This window comes from Toxotes jaculatrix, chromosome 9 (genome assembly GCF_017976425.1).
Source record: "Toxotes jaculatrix isolate fToxJac2 chromosome 9, fToxJac2.pri, whole genome shotgun sequence".
NCBI classification, from domain to species: domain Eukaryota; kingdom Metazoa; phylum Chordata; class Actinopteri; family Toxotidae; genus Toxotes; species Toxotes jaculatrix.
This window is the reverse complement of record NC_054402.1, coordinates 5,421,787-5,442,779: the sequence shown is the minus strand read 5'-3', so window position 1 is coordinate 5,442,779 and position 20,993 is coordinate 5,421,787. Positions and strand designations below refer to the sequence as shown.

General features: G+C 41.8%; 1 protein-coding gene across 1 annotated transcript in view; it reads left to right on the top strand.

The window, feature by feature from the left end:
* traf4a (tnf receptor-associated factor 4a) overlaps positions 1 to 20,778 on the top strand; it is a 37,011-nt gene extending 16,233 nt beyond the window's left edge. Inside the window, exons 2-7 of the mRNA XM_041047032.1 lie at positions 11,943 to 11,994; positions 14,819 to 14,923; positions 15,112 to 15,273; positions 15,845 to 16,006; positions 16,738 to 16,893; positions 17,906 to 20,778. Coding sequence (XP_040902966.1) covers positions 11,943 to 11,994; positions 14,819 to 14,923; positions 15,112 to 15,273; positions 15,845 to 16,006; positions 16,738 to 16,893; positions 17,906 to 18,538 — 1,270 coding nt within the window. The 3' untranslated portion in view covers positions 18,539 to 20,778. The remainder of the gene's footprint in view (positions 1 to 11,942; positions 11,995 to 14,818; positions 14,924 to 15,111; positions 15,274 to 15,844; positions 16,007 to 16,737; positions 16,894 to 17,905) is intronic.
* Positions 20,779 to 20,993: the final 215 nt, after the last annotated feature.

Genomic DNA, 20,993 nt, shown 5'->3' with positions numbered 1-20,993 from the left:
GCTTACCAGTTGCATAAAATGTGATTTATGATGAGAGCATGCAAAGCAGCAGCTCGTCTTACCCCACTCCTGGTGCCATGAGATCATGTGCCTATAGGTTCTAGATTGTGAAACTTTACCTCTAAGTGGTATCTGATTAATGTCTTAGCTCTGGTGGCCAAGTGTGGAGTAAATTCTCTTTAAGGAGAAACTGTCCCTCTTGGCTTCTGGGCTGCATGAAACAGATCTTGGCAGTTTTGAAAGTCATAAAACAAACCCCACGGAGAGCAAAAGGAGGTCGTTACGCAGGGATAATGTGCCTTTAGGACCAGCTAACAAGCCATTGGCATATTCCTCTTCATTCCTCCACAGGAGCTAAGACTGTCTTGACAAAAAAAGGCATCTTGACACTTAATTCACACTGAAATCCACACCGCTTAATTTAGGCAGTGGCTTGTGAATTATCCTGCTTTGGGATGACCTCATACACAGCGTCTTAATTGGTTAAAGGAGCGTGAAACCTCTGTATGTAAAATCCTTTTTTAAATTTTAATGGCTTTTTAACACAAACGCCTTGTGGGATTTTGTCTCAGGATTTAATTTTTTTTTATCTTTATTACTGTGAGTAGAAACACTCCATTAAAGCTTGATCCAGTCGTGACTGATGGAGGTTTCATATTTCAGGACTGCACCTTCGCTCTGGATGCATGAACAGAAACTTTCCTGGCATTTAAATCTTGTGTCACTCTCCTATTTATGTGATGGACTTATTTCCCAAATTTCTAGTATAATAACTAAACAGAGAAGTGTGTTACAGTAGAAATGCTTTTTCAGCAAGAGAATGGATAAACGTGGTTCCCAAAATGTCATGCTATTGCTTTCAGTTTTAATAAACATTGTGTGTAGGTAAAGTGTATGGTCAAGAAAATCTGTGGCAAAGATTTGTCTAAATGCAGAACTGAGGATGACAAATTACCTCAAACTAAACGACTGCATATAAACAAGTTTCTGTTTCCTGGATGACACACATATCATCCTTTGTCGCTTACTTTGATAGGCGGCTTGTGTAATAGCCCGAAGCGCACTGCTGCTTCCACACTTAATCTGTATCAGTGCTGCAATTTCATGCAGTGCTTCGTGATGATTGTGACTCCAATAGCTGATTCATTAATGCTGTTTGAAGGAAAAATGAGGCGACTGTGTCTAGCACTGCTTTCCAGTGCCATATGCATACAGTTGGCAGGCAGCTCTCCTTTTAATAGGCCAGGCAGTTCCTTGGCAAACTCAAAGCCCCTCCGTCCAGTGCAGGCATTCAACAGGATTAGTGTGGCAGCGCCGCAGCTCCTCGAAGCCATCCACCGTCGCTGCAGATTAGCCCTTTTGAGCAGAAATCTGCCCTCTGAAGCTGAGCTAAAATTAGGCCAGCCTTCTGTGATTAAAACAGCTAAAATCACACTTGTCTGGAGAAATTTATAGCGTGTGGCTGCTCCTGTTTGGGCTAAGTTGCTGAATAACAGCTGATCACTCTCTTGTTCTTTTGCAGCATTTGAATCTTCACAAATGTGTGACAGTGGGTAGTAAAATGGAGATTGGGATGTTTCACACCTACTGCCACCTTGACAGCCGCTTTTAGCACTTTTTCACAGACCAGTAGGTCCTTCTCACATGTGCGACATGTTAAAGCTCAGGACTTTCATTGATCTTTGGGCGCAGTCCTCCACCCACCCCGCCTCTCCACAAACCACCCTTCAACCAGATCAAACATAAAGCATCTCCTTTCAAGCCCTACTTTCCTTTCATGTTCGCAGTGCAGGCTCTCATGCGTGTGTGTACGCCTCCGTTATGGTGGTCTCTTTTCTTTTTTTTTTGCTGTGTACTGCGTGGGTGAGGGTGACTTCACTCGTGCATGCATGAGCTCAGCTCCCGGTACAATTGATGGGACATACTTATCTCTCTCAACCCCCCACCCCGCCTGCACCCAGATCAGCAGCAGTTAATGAAAGTGGATTGATTTTCCTGTACCTTCTGCATACAGCGTATAATTTGAGGGATGAAATAGACCAGGAAAATAAAAGATCCTGCAGCATTCTATTACATTTGCTGTTTTATTCATCCGATTGCCTGCCTAGCAGAGGTTTGATACTGATAACTGATGCTGAAATCCACAAAGCACAAAGTCTGGAAAACGCCCATAAAGCTCAGTTATTAACACATTATATCTTAACTATAAGAAAAAATATATTACTAGTAGGTGAATTTTGTTACCATTAAGCATATGCCTGCTTCTCTAAATTAGGCTATCTAGCTGCTGGCACTACAGGAAGACTTAAAAGACATAAACAATACCTCCTGAAATAGGAATAGTCAGCATTTTGGGAAACACACTTTCTTGCTAAGAGCTAGATGAGAGGACGATGCCACTTTCATATCTGTCCATAGATATGTGTCAGACTACTCCTTTAAACTCATATTGACACAGATGTGGGTTAGGAGGAAGTCCTAAAAAAATCTGAGTTTATGACAGCTGTAAACTCATAAAGTCAACAGAAACAAGCTAGGAGGAGCTGGATTAGCACTTCATGTCATAACCCTCCCCTCTCTGATAAAGACTCTATGTCAAAGCCCGATCACACTGATGGAAGGAGACGGATGGAGGAGTGCGAGGGGATTATAAATACTTGTAAGTACCGTTTCCCCTCCTCTCACACTTGAGGATGGATTATGGCATCTCACAGTCTTGTGCTCAGCCTGCAGATGGCTGCTCCTCCTCCCTCTGACCCTCCCTTCATCTATTCATCCATCTTTCCTTCCTCTCGCTCTTCCTCTCGCTCTGGTTTTGTAGCCAGATTGTCCTCTGGCAGGTGGCTCATTCCTTTACAGTTTGCTTATCATGGCAGTGTGTCTAAGCTGCACCTCTGGCAAATTGATGAGTCATCGTCTAATTGCTCACAAATTCAAACCGACTGTCTGATTTTGCCTCACCAGCTTCTCAGAGCTACTTTTATAATCACGCAAGCAAATATTTTTATCCAGGAAATGTAGATTTGCTCTCAGGAAAGAACAGTAACATAAAAGCATAAGTGTAATAATTGTGTTCAACCAAGCCTTTATGCACAAAGCACAGTTCATTATGTTAGCAGGATCACTACACCATTAACAGCAAAATATGTTCATTGGAAGTTCCTGTATTAAGAGTTTTATCATATCTGTCTGTCATCTGTCATATTTTGGGGTCTTATAGGTACGTGTATATGGTTCCTTTTTTTCCAGTATTCAGGATAATGTTGATATTATGCTTGTAATACAGTCTGCAGTGTATTCATTTACAGTTGCAGTCCTGTCAGTCTTTGTTGTAGGGTTTGCCTGCAGCCATTTCTGTTTCATGGCCTTTGGGCTAGAAACCAAAATTATTATTCATCCTGTGCCATCAGATTATCCTGGATTTTTGATGTATAATGTAACAAAATGAGCAATTAACTTCTGCTCCAAATATTTTCATTATCTCCAGGGTGTCTCCTGGGTTCACCAAATTAGATCTAAGACTTCTTAAGACCTTTTTAATACGTTTTTCTTGTCATACACATCAAAGAATGATGGAAAATCAGCAGGCGCAATAAGACCTACAGTCTATGAGTCTTTTGGCATTTATATAACTTTTTTTGTCAGTACTACCCTGCTGTAAATAATAATAATTCTTGATAATATAAATTACTGTGACCTAGAACCAGATAAGGGGCAGAAACCAAAGTATAGATTAACCAATTAACTAATAATTAAGTTATGTTTTACCTAAAGTTGACACTACTATAAGCCAATGAGCTAGCTTGCTTCAGTAATAACTCCACAAAAATAATTAAAAACTCCTCCTACAGCACAATCCACTGTCACACCGGTCGCAGTTGTTGTTTGTAAATGTGTAATGTCTCCTGACAGCCTGCAACCACACACAAAAAAGTTCGACCTAATTTTACTGTCTACAACAGGCAAGAAAATATATTTAAGACTTTTTTTTTTAATGAAATTTAACACTATTTAATACCCTCTGAGGCAGTTTTTTGAGGGAACTGAATTCTCTGCTTTTTCTTCTCGGGTTATTGTGGGGTCAAAATATAAACTTCAATCAGGGCCCTTTAGCAACATACAGTACAGCATGCAGTAATATTGCTCTCTATCTGCAGGCTGCTCTACTGCGAAGCTGACATTTAGGAAAAACAAACTGAGATTCTGTTAACCTTTGGACGCTTTATAGTCGTGTGAACTCGCTCACAGATGGCTTGTGCTCACAAATGTCAGCATGGTGAAGCAAACTGCAAAGAGGAATGAATATCATTACATAAGTGATGACGGCATGAGCAGGGATGGCCTCAGGTGTCCTGGCAGTTTGGATCTACGGTGTTTGTGTGGTTGTAAAATTATCTCTGCGTGGGAATATTACAAAGGAGTGGAAGCAAAATCCCAGTAGTATCGAAATTCGCTTTCCTTTTTTCAAATTTTTGTAGGTAGTGTCAGTGTAGCTCATAGTAAAACTATCCTTTAATGGTTTTTCTATCTTGGTCCACATTTGGTCCCAGTGAGTGTTGCTACATGGGGTGCTGGAGATGAAGCCAGGGAAGGAGGCCAGACATCCACCCACACACACACACACACTCTCTCTCTAGTAGTAGTAGTGCCTTTCTTCCACTTGCATCATTTTTTCCTGCTTTGGCAAAGCAGCACAATAAAAAAATAATGTTTTTTGGATAGGAAAGCATAAAATACAGAATAAAAAACTAAACTTAAAAGTTTAGCTCTGCTTGATTTATATGAATATGTGTAATCGCCATCAGAAGCAGTGTAATTTTCCACCTGTCTTTTTAGGTTGTCTGACACAGAGTCAGATGTAATTTATTTCTGTCTTGTTGAAGACCATGACCTGCAGACTGTCAGCCGTTGTTACTTCATATGAAACAGCTGCCAGTGTCTGTTAGTGACCAGCAGAGGAAGTCAAATGGGATTTTACAGGCGTCGTGTTCTTGTGTGTACACCTCAGACCAAAACTAACCAGTTCCTAAAAATCTATAAATGGCATGTTCACACCAGACTACAGTTAACATTTGATTTAGGAACTTAGCCCCATCTTCTGTGATTTTTGGGCATTCATATGATAAAGAAACTGGACTTTCCTTGCCAAATGGGTAGTTCTGTGAGCCGCTTGTGGAAAGACACCCCCAAATTACTGAAATACTAAATCACACTAGACTAATATTCATGAGATGACCCCTGTGTTTTGTGAAATATGGTCAGTAATTAATGACTAAATTTGTACTTTACAAAGTAAGGACAGAGCAGATTGGAACATGATTTAGCACACGGACAAGGACATCCATTGAGTCTATAAAATTGCAAGAGGACAGCAAGTTCTACTTGTCCCGTACAACAGAAAAGAGGATGCTCTTTTCAGTCTCTCTTCCTAAGGATTAAATTATCCACTGCTTAACTGGATGAAAGGCTTTGCTAGGTGCTGGCAGGACAATAAGAAGCAAAACAAGTCTCTTATCCATAGATACAAAGCAAGACTATGACTTACTTTGTTCACTGGGAGAGTAGCCAGAAGGTTTTGTGAATCAACTAATGCTCGTAATAGCAACTACTTCCAACACTGGATTACTAAAGGTATGGAGCTCTTCACCAGCTCTGCAGCTAATGATTATTGTTATTATTGATCAAGCTGCCAAATGTTTTCTTTCCTTTTTGTAAATTGTAACAGTTGTGAAAGATTCCCATTATTATTTCCCAACATTTTAATGATAAAAGAAGGAAGACAGAAAATTTTCACATTTTAAAGATGGGAATGTTTAAATTTTTGTTTCTGTCAATCGACTAATCATGTCAGCTCTTCTTTTTATACTTTGCATAGCAGTAGTTTCCTATGATTTGGAGATTTTAGTGTCCGATGTTGGGGAAGATCACCAACAGGTTGAGCTCAGTGTCAGACAAACACTCCTGAACTCTGCCTAAGTATGATACTTTTGCATGTACGTAGGTGGCATGGCTTGTTCATAGACATAAGCATTACGATCTCATTAGAAGTAGGAGAGGAGAATGTCACCACAAACGTCAGAAGGCTTATATGCAAAATAATCTCTAGCAAACCACAGGTATGAACAGCTTATCTTGTAGGTATTAAATCCCACACAAGGAGCTGTCACAGCATCTCTCTTTATGACTGTCACACAGAGAAAGCCTGTGAAGGAGCATGCCATCCACCTGTGGGCTAGTGTGTCATCACACTCTGTGAAAGTAAGACCTGCTCCTCCCTTTACTGACAAAGGAGAGGGCTGCAGAAAGCTCGGCTGAAAGCCAGATCAGCCGTGGGCGAAGGGAGCTCTGCGCTCACGGTGTATCAGGTTCCAGAGGTGGAAACACCACCCAGCTTCAGCCCCGTCACTCGACCTCATTTATGGGACCTGTTTACTCAGCACTGACTGCTCACAGGAGAGCGTTAATCCAGGCAGTCATGAGGATGAGAGGGAGAACTTCTGCAGGCCAAACACCTTCTGCTGCTTTATTTTCCTGCTAGTGCGAGCAAGTTGTTTTTAGGATGGATTGTCAGTTGGATGGTTGGTCAGTTCAAACCTGTTTTGGAGAAATACTACAATCTACGGGAGCCATAATTATAGGTTGTATGTAATGTCTAGAGAGACAGTAAACTAAATATGCTTTATTTCTTTTAAGCATTACTGTTGATCCTATTGTCCCAAAATGCTGTGCACAACAGAAATGCCTCAATTTCGGTTGTGCACCGCTGCCTGTTAAATGGCTGTTTTCATTTGGAAGAAATTAAGATAAATTGTGGGTTGTGGTAAGACAGCTCCAGAGACAGCTTGGAAAACATAAAAATAAACTATTAAATCTCTGGAAAAACATTTTGCTTTCTCTTTGTGAAGTTTCCATAATTAAAGTGGCTGGTAGCTGTCCAGAGTCACACATCATATATTATTTAATGTCAGTTTAAAACAGCTGAATACACTGATTTCTTCTATACTAACTGCCAGCTAGTTTAGAAGTATACTGCACTCAGTATAACATTATTTTTAGGAGTTTATACAGCGCTTCATAAAGTATTAGTCTATAGCGTGGCACTGGGACACAGCCTGGATTCAAAACATCTGTTAACATAGTACAAGTTGTATCCAGGTGGACTTCAATAATCAGCTTTGCCTCAAATGTAAACATCATTTAGTTAATTCATTATGGATTCATCTGTTGATTAATTTCTCGATTCACTGATTAATCATTTAGTCTGTGAAGTATCAGAGAACAGTAAAAATTATAGGTCAAGGTAACGTCAGCAAATCGAGCAACGTTTTATCCGAGCAACAGTCCAAAACTCAAAAATGTTCAATTTACTATAATGTAAACTAAGGAAACGCATCCAATCATGTCATTTTGAGAAGCTAGAACCGTTTGGCAAATATGCTTGAAAAATGACTTAAACAATTCACTTTCTGTTTGACTAATCGATCATTTGTGCAGCTCGAGTTGAATTAGCTTTTCTCAGCTGGAATGTAACTGATGATACATGGAAGAATATCAGTCACATACTCTATAATGTCTCTATAATAGCTGTAGCAATTACTGTTCAAAATAGTAGGCTCAGAAGAAGGAAGTCATGACAGCACACAGTCTTAAACACATTAACCCCAAACCAGATGGATTTGGGGGATTATAGGAACTCTATCTGAGATGAAACAAAATTCCTGTTTTCTCCCAACTTCCTGAGAGGAGACAGAGCGAGTTTGGTTTCAGCTGTGAGACCAAAAGCCTGCACGAAGGGCACTGGAGGAATTTAAGGGTTTGTTTGTGTATATAAAAGTTAATCCTGGTTATAACTTGAAAAGACAATATGGTTTACTACAAGGATGAACATAAAAGCTGGTAGTGAGCTTCGGCAGGAGATAAGCAGAGAGTTCACTTGAGGCTCCCGTTGCTATCTGAGTCAATCAGAAAACACCTGGTGGGACAGGGGTCTGTTTAGAGTGTTAATGTGCCACAGACTTGTACTCTCTAGAGCGCTCATGCTTTCGATTTAGTTTGTTTAGTGTGTCTCGACAACCCTGCTCGGTACATTTGCAAACACAGGGATGTTTGTTTAGGAGTCTCTCTGTTAGGTTTCAAGGTTACTCAGTGGTCCTGGTTTGTGAGGAGGCGGCCTGTCACCAACATGTCCTCACTGTGTGGCCTGCAGCCTGGTCGCTGTCACTTGAAAAACACCCCTCCGCTCTGCACCGGTGAGATTAAACCTGAGGGATTTGTACTTCTCACCGTCTGCCTGTCAGGAGCCGTGCGCAGAGTGACGAAGCATGTTGTGACGGCTGTCCCCGTGGTATCAGCTGAATGAATGGAAGGCTGTTTAATCTGCGCCCGAAAAGAAGATTTGAGGACAGGGAGGAGAGGGGGCAATTAGAGGGGAGAGGGATTTAGGGTCCAAAGCAATGATGGGATTGAATAGTGGGTGCATTTCACCTGCAGAGGGGAGAATGTGTTTTCTACAAGCTAACGCAATGTGATAATGTTTGTATCTTTGTCTGACGGTGAACTTGAGGTGATTTAAACACGATCATCTCTGCAGCAGAGCAGCTGTAGAGCCTCCTCTCACGATATGAGCGGACTCAAGGAGGCAATGAAATTTTAATGAGGTGATTGTATTATACTGTATGCTGTCCAGTCTTAAGCTGCTCCCTTCTGACATCCCAACACTGAAACACTTGTTTATCAGCCTCTCACCCTGGATGATCATTGACTAGGGTGTGAACTGTGGTCAGAGATCTGTGGTAGACAAACGTTTGTGAGAAACTTGTTTTAGGAGAGGCTGTTTGACTGTTCGTGAGGTTCAAGTTCCCACTTGCAGGCATGTACATAAAGGAGTTTTCCCTTTGGGCTTTGCCTAACAGTTGTGTTTATACATTCCCGACTGTATTAGGGCTGCACCTAACCTACTGATTAATCTCTTATTTTTACGGCCAATGTTTTAATTGTTTAGTCCTGAAAGTGTCAGAAAAGAGGGGAAAATGCCCATTTCAATTTTATTCTGTCCAAGAATAAATTTTACTCTGTATTCATACCCCTTGATTTAACTGACCAACATCCCCGAACCCAAACATATTCAGTTTTTATTCATGTAAAAAAGAATTGATTATCAATATCGTTTTATGTTATTCAACAAAGGTATTATTCAGTCGATGCTAGCCTCGAGTCAAATTTATGATCAGAGAGGAAAAGATGAGTTAATAGTTGATCAGCAAACAATAATCTATCCATCATTTCATCAGCTAGGGTGCACTTTAACATAGTTGCTAATATTAGCATGCAAACATTCTCACAATTTTTAACATCATAGTTTAGCATGTTAGCATGCCCTCTTGTCTCTTCTAGAAAGACCTCATTAGTCAGAGAAATTGTTAGTCAGCGAAGATGGATGAAATTGGACTGGATCTGTGTTACACATCGGCCCTACCTTTCACTGCTAATGTGCTGTCACAAAGGGGCAGCAAGTTCAAGTCACAAGCGGCCAGGAGAGTGGAGTGGTATTATCAGCAGTGGGGCCAAACACATGAATGTGTGGCTGCAGGAGCTTCTCTGTGACTGGAGAATGAATTATCCTGACAGTCTGTGACTAGGCTCTTTTCGCCTGTCTGCCTCTCTGTGCATCAGATACGGGGCCCGAGCTGGACAGGGGCCTCTGGCTGTCCCCTGTCCAGAGCTGAGAGCCTGTCGCTTCCCATCTCCTCTCGTTGTTGAATGCAGTGCCCTCTATGCTTCTCCCTCCACAGCGTTAGATGATTCCTTGGTGATGGTGATGAGTGGACCTACTGTAAATGATTTCACACTACACATGAGATGCTGACTGGGATCTCCGAACCTCTAATCGATTGACCCTCTTTTACAGCCCGTTGTGGCTTGTTAATTGGTCTCCAGTTCCCTGCTGACACAGTGACCCTAATGGAGGAGAATTACTGCTGTCTCGTCATGCATTAACCCCCCTCCTCCACCCCTCCTTTCATCAACCCTCCATCCCTCTCAGGCCTAACCTCTGCTCCCATCCCCCTCTTCAGCACACTCCCTGGTTTCACAGCAGCTGGGTAGACGGGGCGAAGTGCACATGCTCTGCCGCCTTGTCACATGCCCGTGTGCCTCTGGGAGCCACGGTCAGGTGACACTGCAGCCAACCAAATGAAAGCACCAAGAGGCAAACACTTACTGTTTGCATACTGTTGTCCCTTAATTAGTCTAAACGTAATTTAGACATGGTCAGGGTCACGAGGGGCCTCTTTGCACGGGAGGTCACATCAAGCTTCAGGGCTTGTGACAAAACATGTTTGTTTTTTCTGTTTATTCATATTTATTCAGATTGTTTATCCATGTCAGTCTCTAGTACACAGTTTTTATCATGTTTTTTAAATCTGTTTTTATCTTTTGGTTGTATGGTGCTGCTACAACATCTATCTGTCTATCTGTGTTGAGTTTTAGACTGTCGAACAAAACATGGCATTTATAATCTGTCATTTTAGGATTTTGGAAACTTCTGACAGGCACTTTTTACTTTACTCTTTTGACATTTTAATGTCAAGACCAAACAGTTGCTTAGTCAAAAAAATGGCTTGCAGATTCACTGATAATAATTTATAGATGGATAGATATGTGTTTGTGTTTTTATTTTTTACAAAGAGACCAAAAGACTCATTGGCTCAACCTATATTTGTTTATAATCACATTAAAAACAGAGAAAAGCAGCAAGTCTTCACATTGGAGAGGCGTGAACCAAAAAAATGTAGGGGGCATTTTTTTCAAGATAAAAATACTAAGACAGTAATCAAAATAGTAGACCTGGAAATGAAGACAGTGTATGAGGGCATCCAGAAACAGCAGGACAGCTCACTGATATCTCAGGAGATAAACCACCTCTTGCCTTTTTTTTTCCCTTTTGTGTCTGGATGTGTTTGCTGTGTAACCGCGAGCCTAGATTGTGTGTAGCAGCTCACCCCTCATGGCTGCTGCTTCCATTATTTACAAGTGTGAATATTTCATGATGACATCGGGGTAGGGACTTTGGGAGAGAGGGCTGCCCAAATGAACCATGGCACTCGCTCATTTGGCCCCTAAAACAGGCCAGTGGGAGCTCCTCTGTGGCGCCACGAAAGCTTCACAGGGGCCTGTAGTAAAACAAGAGTTGAGGTTTTATTTTGGGTTTAACTGCAGGAGTAGGAAAGTAAGGAAAAGAACAAAAACTTGTTTCAGTCTCGTGCTGGCAGATCAGCAAATCGCCTGTGTTTCCTGAGGAAGAGCCTCGAGCATCAAGTCAAGGTTTACACTGCTTTATTCTCAGAAAAACAGGAGCCTGTTGAAACTAGCACACTGTTATCAGGACTGTGAAACAAGGGCAAAAAAATTAAACATTCACTTTTAGCTTTGAGAGAAATGGTAAAAGAAGCTGGGAAGTGGAGTCCACAGTCATCCCTTTATGTATGATAGAGGAACAGATCAGGCACCAACTTTTTACTTTTTTCCACTGTAGCAACAAAAAATCTGTGTAGACATGTTCTGTAAGGGATAAAAGATGAAAGAGCCAATGTCATTAAAGCCAGCGGCGCAAAGATGTGACTTTAATGTGTAGCGTGTGTATGTGAGCGTGTTTTTGTACGTCATACAGTATGATGAGTCAGAGAACTTCACAGATTAAGAGTGTGTTTGAAGAGACAGAATAAAACTAAGGGCAGAGCTGCACTGCTCTTACACACTGCCAAAGAAGAGCCTTTTAGCTCTAGTTGTTCTCAGTCAGGGTCAGAGTTAGTAATCCCACTGAGCGCTGAATGTGATTTAAAAAATGGCTGATTGTCCTTGCAGAGATGCTTTTATATTTGTTTTGTCTGCAGTCATCGTTTATTCTGAGTGATTCCAATATTTTTTTTTTCTTTTTTTTGCAGTGAGGGCGTCTTCAAGTGTCCAGAGGACCAGCTGCCACTGGACTATGCCAAGGTAAGATCAGCAGACTTTGATTAAAATATGTAACTTGAGATGCCTGTTAGAATCATGAACTTAAAGTGGTGGTTGTCATCACTGCAATAGAGACAGGAGCTAAATAAGACAGGAAAATTCATAAATGGAGCAATAAGGAACATAAAAAAATAATACTAAAACATTGGTCAAATTTTAAGAAAAGGCTTCCCAATGAAAACCATTTACAGATGTTACAGGTGCTGCAAAATGTAAATAAACTTGTGTGCACCGGTCCATCCTGGAAAAAATGCAAATCAGAGAAGAGACTGGCAGCTCAGGGAGCCACATAAATATAAGCCTGTGACATTAGATATAGTTGGGATCTGAGACGCAAATTCCTCTTGACTGCAAGAGGAAAACCATTTTAGGATGGTGGCTTTGACTTTAGAATTTTACTAAAAAAAAAAACTGAACATTTATTATCAGTGAATCTCTGGATAGCACAGGAGAAATAATCCTCATCTTACCCCAAAGTCAGTAGTTGCATTTCATTTCATTACAGTGGAAAAGCAGCCTGGCTGGTTGATTGGATAGAAATATGGAGGAAAGGTTATTAAAACCACTACTATGTTTTTCATTCCCAAATAGACCTCTCCCAACCAAAGAAAGGAAACTATATCTAAATTTCACCCCAACTCTTTTCCTCCTTGTTTTGTAAAAGTGGTTAATCAGATTGGGGAATAGTGACTAACTATATTCAGAGTCAGAGGATGTTTCTCTCACACATGATTTGTCATTGTAAAGTGAGAGACTGTAATTCAAGAATAAGGGCCTCAACAGCCAGTAAATGATCATCTCTTTTTCTGTGCAGCTCTTGGCATTGATTGAAAGTAGACCACTGCATGTAATTCTCCCATGCAGTTTGTTAGCTTTAGCCCAAATCAGCCATTGAGCCGCTAACCCAGAGCTGCAGCAGGATCAGCGGGGCAGCAGCGCAGGCCTGCATGCTGCGCTGCAAGCGATGAAGGCGCCTGTAATAGCAGGGACTCTCCACGGGAAGGATGTGCTCATGGCACACCTGTCAGACGTTGTTATTTACCAAGGCCCTCACAGGCTCCCAGTCGCCTGCAAATTACCCCTCGCTGGTGGTCTTCTGTCAGGGTTATTGTGATGCTCGCTGCACACTGTCCTTCGAAAACATGCACAAACACAGCCTTGCTCCAACAGAGCAAGAGTGTTGCAGTCATTAAAGGATTGTACTGCTGCTGCTGCTGCTGTGGTAGTAGTCGTGTGGGACTAACAAAGGCTAAAGCAGACAGAATAAACCCCCAAGTTAGAGCTCCGAACAGCTTAACCCCCCTGATCTGGCTGCGACTAAGTTATTAAAAGGTCATTATTGCCGTCTCCCTGCAGATTCCAAGGCTGGAACAATGAGAGAGTGTTTCGATTTGCTTTAGAGGATTTTCTTCCCCCTGCTACTCTGCAAAGATTGTGATTATGGCAGCGAAACTGCTCCTACTGTATAAGTAGTGTGCAGCAGAAGTCAAGCAAGTGTTTCAATGTTAGATATACCTGTGATTTACTTAAGAGCATTCAGCATATTTAACAAGTATACTTTTATACACATATTTACTTTGGCATCTATCTCCTGACACAGCTTCTACAAACAATGATAAGTGGAAGTGTTTAATTGTAGATGATTCACCAAATGAACTTTTAATTTGACGGAGATGGCTCCCATGTTTCAGTCCAGAGGCACGTGAGCGCAGTTTAGCTGCTACAGAGCTGTTATTTGTTTAGAGGGCTGTTGTGACATTTTGAGGAAGTGGCTTTTCTTGTTTGACCAGTGCTCTGCTCGTGTGACAGCGATGGGGGATGGAGACGCCAAGCAGAGCTGTAAATCCTCGGGACAGCGGACTGCAGGGGAGGATTTGGGGTTTTTGGGCAGAAAACTGACTCATCCCCATCGCTCAGTGACCGAGGAAAAATAAATCTATTCCTCTGCTCACTCTCTTTCTCTCTGTCGCTCTCAGAGGTCCCATAAACCCATAAACTAACTCATTATCACTGCAGTGGCTGTGTCGACTCACTGCTGCAGTTTTCTAACACAGTGAGTCTCAATCTGACTTTACAGTGTTTGGATAAAAGTTTCTTCCTGTCGCTCAACATTCTGCTTTAAATGGTATGATGTAGAAAGCAACATATTACTGTCATTGTAAAAAGATATTTTTAAGGAATAGTTCAACATTTTGAAAAACATGCTTATTTGCGTTCTTTCCAAGACACACCAATGAATACCAGTCGCAACCCATTAAGTACAGAGCTGGAGGGATGGAGGATGTGTTCAGTCAAGCTTAGCGTAAAAGGCTTGAAGCAGAGGGAAACGGCTAGTGTGGCTCTGTCGCAAGTTTAAAAATGCTCTTAAATTCACTTATTTACATGTTGTATCTTTCTGGTATGAAACTACTGATGTATGTAGCTAGTCTGTGAATGCTGACAACCCAGTTTTATATTACCATGTCACTGTTTTATGAAAAGCATGTAGCTTTGTATGTCAGCTTCTTTAAAACCAGAGAAAAAAAAGCGCTCTGATTTCAGCTTTATGAATTTTCAGCTCATCCAGTAGGTTTTTAAATGGTTTATTTAGCTTAGGGAGGAGGTGAATTTTCTTTTAGATACATGTTTTTAATTGAACAGTAACAACTGGTTAAATGCACAGTCAGATCCATGTTAGACACACCTGTGCTGTATGAAAGTGGTACATTGCAGTCTTCCAGCACAACCTGGTCAGCTCCCCTTACACCTTGTGCGTGGCTCCTGGGATCATCTACTACACTGACCTGATCCTACTTCTCTCCTTCAGATCTATCCAGATCCAGAGCTGGAGCAGCAGATCCTGGCTCTGCCCATCCGCTGCATCCACAGTGAGGAGGGCTGCCGCTGGACCGGCCAGATGAAGCAGCTGCAGGTGAGAAGCTTCGATATGCTCTCTCACTTTCCCTTCATCTGTTTGTCAAACACTGTGATCTGTTGCTTCCTTCCTCCACTCACCTCTTGTTGTTATCTAGCAACAGTCTTGGATAACACCCAACATGTGGTTGTGTGTTTGTGTGACTCTGATGACACATCACCTAACTGTCGTTGTGTCTCCCTCAGGGCCACTTCTCCACCTGCGCCTTCAATGTGATACCCTGCCCCAATCGCTGCTCCGTCAAGCTGACGCGCCGCGACTTGCCCGACCACCTGCAGCACGACTGCCCCAAGCGCAAGGTCAAGTGCGAGTTTTGTGGCAGCGAGTTCACCGGTGAAGCCTACGAGGTAAACACCTACTCCACCTACTTTTATTTCTTTTTTGGCGCAAACAACCCAGAGTGACACCACATCATTTCCATACCTGTATGAAAGCTGTCTTTGTAAAAAAGCAGCAGGAAAGACTAATGCAGGTGTGTGTCAGTGCTTTCGGACTGTGCTGGTCTATTTTGAAATAACACGTGTGTTGGCAGAAGGAAAGAAGCTTTGACTGGGTCTTTCATACTGAATGTGTTTTCCTCAGAGTCTCCTCGCTAACACCTCAGTCATTTCTACCAGCATGCCCCTCCTCTGTTTACTCTGGCCCTCATGGTCTCCCCCTCTGCACACAGTTACAGGGGCATTAATCCACCTTTTGGCTTTCACGTTGGAACTACACAGCCATGTTTATCCTCCAAAACCAAAATGATACTTTACTAAGGCTGCATAATATATTAAAATAAAAAACACAGTAAGAAAAATGGCAATTTTAATTTCCCAGAGTCCAACATTTGCACCCCTGTGTTCTATCTTACTGTATATGCGCATGTTTATAATAGACCCTGCTCTAAATTGTTATCACGCTTCTTTTCTGTACCAGAACCACCAGGGCGTGTGTCCTCAGGAGAGCGTTTACTGTGAGAACAAGTGTGGGGCAAGGATGATGCGTCGTCTGCTGTCCCAACACAGCATGGCCGAGTGTCCCAAACGCACACAGCCCTGCAAGTACTGTGGCAAGGAGTTTGTCTTTGACACAATCCAGGTCAGTTTCTTAGAAGCTCTAATTTTTACACAGATGACTGCACAAATTCTCTCTTAGTAGTGAAATAATATTTGGCATGATTCATGGTGTCTTTGTCTTGTGGCAGCTGGATGTTAGTGTTAACTGCTGTTTTGCCACCTGGGCTTTTATGTGGGAGCACCTGCCTCTGCACACATCTGGCCAGAGGCTGAGCAGTCGGTGTCACTCTCCCCTCCCCCACGTTTTGGGCCGAGCTGCGATAACTCAGTCTTGGACAGTGTTTGATAATTTCAATCTCATTTTCTCTTTGACTCACAACAGATGGAGAACAACTTTTTCAGAGTGTGATTTTTCCTCTCGATATGATGTGTTAGGTTTTCCTTTTGTTAGTGTTCTTTTTGACACTCAGCACATCCTATTTATTTTTATGTAAGCAGTTTTGTCACCATCTTTTGTCACAGTGTTGTATTATACTGATTGCACAGTGATTTCCTGGCCTTTGCATGTGTCATTGGCAGCATAGTTCAAATATTTTCTGTGGCTTCGGGCTGCATGATTAGTTGTTTTCTATTTTCTTCTGGTCTATTTTTTCCCCTCATTTTTAATACCACATGTATTTTTTGAACTTTCAAGGACATGCTTCCCTGTGCAGCCATTTATTTGCGACCCCACTGTGCAGTGTGTTTGTTCTAATCGCTCATGCTGTCGGTTAAGCAGTGCACATACTAACATTGTCCCTGACTCCTCTTCAGAACCACCAGTACCACTGCCCTCGGTTTCCTGTCCAGTGCCCAAACCAGTGCGGCACACCCAACATCGCCCGAGAGGACCTGGCTAACCATGTGAAGGACAACTGCGGCAGTGCACTCGTTCTCTGCCCCTTCAAAGATGCCGGCTGCAAACACAGGGTAAGACTGACCTGCATCATTTAACCTAATGCCAGGCTTGTTTGTCTTTGTTGTTTACATGCATTTTTCTTGTTATATTTCCTTCATATCTTTGCTCGCTGTGTCCAGAGTAATGATTTTTCTTTTCAAACATACAGTGCTATGCCTGTGGGGTCTATTTTAATGAGAGCAACACTTCTGTATTCTGACATCACATTTCTGTCTATTTTTGAAACTGACGTCAATTTGTGAAAATATGGACACGCTCGAGGAAGAGTGGCAGATTATTCTGTGTGTGTTTGGCTTGGTGTTCTGTTAAGAACCACAAAGCCTCTGGAAAGCTTGGTGTATAACATTTACATATGGTTAAAAAAAAAAAGCATGTCTCCTGAATATCAGAGTGACCATTAAATACAAAGTGTCATCATGTTCAGGGTATGGCAGGTTCATAAACAGATGTTTATCTGTGAATGTGATATTCAGCTGTTCACTGTGTATTAGAGACATAAACAAATACAACTACAATATTCAAATATAATATTTATATTTTTTCATATCACAGTTTAGCACAAACGTCATGCCACTTGTTCTCAAAGTCATAATTCAGGCAAATCAAAACATACAGGCGTCACTTCAGGCACAAACTGCAGACACACAGAGCAGCATGACTTAGCATAATGTAGATTTGCCAGAATGTAAACATCTAGTCTAAGAGAGAAAAACACTTAAGTCTAGATAGTTTTAAGTTTGGTGTTCACAAATTATTTGTGCAGTTGAAGATGAAATCGATGTTGCACAGTTATTATTTTCATATAATTTTCTAAGATTGAAGCCTGGTATCTTGTACAATGTGACTGTGACAGGAACCATTAAGCGGAACTGTCTCAAAAGTGCGTCAGAGCTTTACCGATGTTGTAAAATCTGTAAATTTGTTAAGCTTTACAGACCAAAATCCATATGCACAACACATCCTTCTCCTTAGTCACTGTGCAGCAGCTTCTAAATAATTATTCTCTCTGCTGTCTCTCTGCAGTGCCCCAAACTGGCCATCGGTCGTCACCTGGAAGACACCACTAAGTCTCACCTGACTATGATGTGTAACCTGGTGGGTCGCCAGCGGCAGGAGATCCTGGAGCTGCGGAGGGAGATGGAGGAGCTGTCTGTCAGCCACGACGGAGTCCTCATCTGGAAACTCAATGATTACTCGCGCAAACTCCAGGAGGCCAAACTCCGAAGCAACCACGAGTTCTTCAGCCCGCCCTTCTACACTCATCGCTATGGCTACAAACTGCAGGTGTCAGCTTTCCTAAACGGTAATGGCAGCGGCGAGGGCTCCCACCTCTCCGTCTACATCCGCGTGCTACCCGGAGAGTACGACAACCTGCTGGAGTGGCCCTTCTCCTACAAGGTGACTTTCTCCATCCTGGACCAGAGCGATCCGTCGCTTTCCAAACCCCAGCACATCACCGAGACCTTCAACCCCGACCCCAACTGGAAGAACTTCCAGAAGCCCTGCAGCAGCCGCAACTCGCTGGACGAGAGCACCCTGGGCTTCGGCTACCCCAAGTTCATCTCGCACGAGGAGATCAAGAAGAGGAACTACATCCGAGACAACTGCATCTTCATCAAAGCTTCTATAGAGATTCCCCAGAAGATAATGGCTTAAGATCCGATGTTTTCTTTTTATGAAGGAGAAAGATAGGTTAAAGACTGGAACTGACAGTTAACCTTGAAAACTTCTACACACTTACCCTTTAGATACTTTCTGCCCTTACAGCCTCTCCACCGCAGAGCTTGAAGCAAGTCTGTTTGGCTGTGTGAGCTGACTTGGAGGACCTTGATCTACTACAGAGGAGAAAGTGTTTGGTCTGCAGAACCATCACTCTCTGGTGTTTTTTTTTTTTTATCATTTTTTAAAAAATCTGTTTGCTGACCTTTTATCACAGTCTACAACACAAAGCCTTGGAAATCAAACAGTGCCTAGAGAGTTTATCTTAAGTTATATTTTTGTTGTTATTTCTGCAGTACAGATGTTAAAGATTATGGAAACGATATAAAATAAAGGTGAAGGGCTTCACTAAGCCTCTGCACTTAGAGTAGAGAGAAAGTTAGAGGCTGGTTAGGGACGTCCTGTTTTATCTGGAGTGATCTAAAGTGGAAGCTCAGCAGACTCACGCTCAAGCCCAACTGCCTTTTGTTTACGTGCTCGTTCAGTATACTCCCACTGATCCTTTAACAAACACAGAGCCCTTGGTAAGAGACTGCACGTGAGGTTTGTGTACACACAAACAAATAAATCGATGTTTTCGGGTGAATCTAGTGGTTTAAAGGAATAATTCAACATTTCTTGTCGAGACTTAAATGAGAAGATCGACACCACTATTGTACAGACACCACTATCTGTCTGTACAATGGCAAGCTACAGCCATCAGTCATTTAGCCTAGCATACGGATTCAACTAACAAGGTAAAACATGGTAGCAAATGAATTTCAGAGGTTTGGACAGAACCATTTCTAATCTTTATGCTAAGCTAAGCTGAATGACTGCCAGCTGTAGTTTCCTATTTAAAAACTACAGCCAGTTTGACGTAAGGGGGAAGACATTCTCTGTCTTACCAAGAGTTAGATTAAAAGATCCATAACACTCTCATGTCCGTATGCTTCAGGAGCTCGCTGATGTATTAAACAAAGACTTCATGGTGACCCTATGAGGCTTCGTATCCATTGTGGGGTCCACCAGTAGGAGGAAAAAAAAAGCACCTTTCGTCGGTCTTCGGATGAGCAGAGCAGACAAAGAGGCCAGCTGTCTGAGTACATGTGCATTTAATAGTGAAGGAAAAGCCATGTGGCCTTTTTATACAGTATGTCTTCGCATGAGGGTTTTAGGGGTGAGCAGGGCAACATAAACACATGCATGCTTCATGTGCTACCACCTGGACCACATTTTTGTACTGTAACCTGTATTCTTGAAATCCTCTCCCATTGATGGCTATTTTGTCTCTTTTTTTTTCGGACCATTTTGAAAGTTGACGAATTGTCAGAAAGAATTGATTCTTTAATTTTTTTTTTTTTTTTTTATATATATATACAGAAAATGTGAACGCTGTTGGTAATGTAACCTATAAAGACAATGAACACTTGGCTGTGAAGTGTATTGTTTTAGCCTGGGCTTGGATGGTGCACAGAGGCTGTTTGAAAAAGTGGTTAATGACATGGTCTCTGCAAACATGTGGGTGTTTCGGGACTGACTGTTGTCTATCTTCAGGCCGAGAAACAATGTGGCGACGAGGATGCCGGGTGGAGGGAGGCAGCCCTGTGCAAACGCGATACACCTGTCTCCATCACAGCACCATCAGAGGGATGGAGGACTTTGATGATACAGTACACTCATGATGTATGTGAATACTAATGTAAAAATGCAGAAGCACATTCTGTCTTTTTATTACTATACATGGAAAAAAATCCTGATTTCTTGTCATAATACCAGCTGATATTTTACAGTGATTTAAAGAAGTGAGAAGATAAAAACTTTTTTGTAAGATTCTGTATTTTTAAAAATGCTTAGCTGTTTTATACAAACACTTTTCGTTGGAGAGTCGGGGTTGACTTTGGGAATTTTCAGACCCTTTCGTCTCTTGGACATTTGGATAATTTGTTTGTCCGTGTGGTTTGAGCCTCACATATTCTGTCTGTATTATTTCCTCTTAAAAGTATTTATTTTAAGGAGCCGTTGTGTGAATTTGCACAGATGGCACAAATGTTTTAATATGTTGACTGATGAGTGCTTGTCAATTTCTTAATTGAAATAAAATACCATATATTATTATAGTTTCACCTGATTATATTTTCTTTACAGCAGGTAGCCAGCACATATCACGTTTGTGAACCAGAGCACGCAATTATCAAACTTATGCTCTATTGAACCTTTGTTTAATAAATCTGTACAGTTTATTCATTGGTATGTTACTCTTGAATATTGATCCACACTGTCAGGACCTAATGGTGCACAAGAACTTTGTTGTAACTGGTAAACCCTTAAAAAAACTTTCACAGCTTCATAGCAACTTTCTTTTTATGTCTAATAAGCCACATATGTCCTGCCACATAAATATGTGTAGACA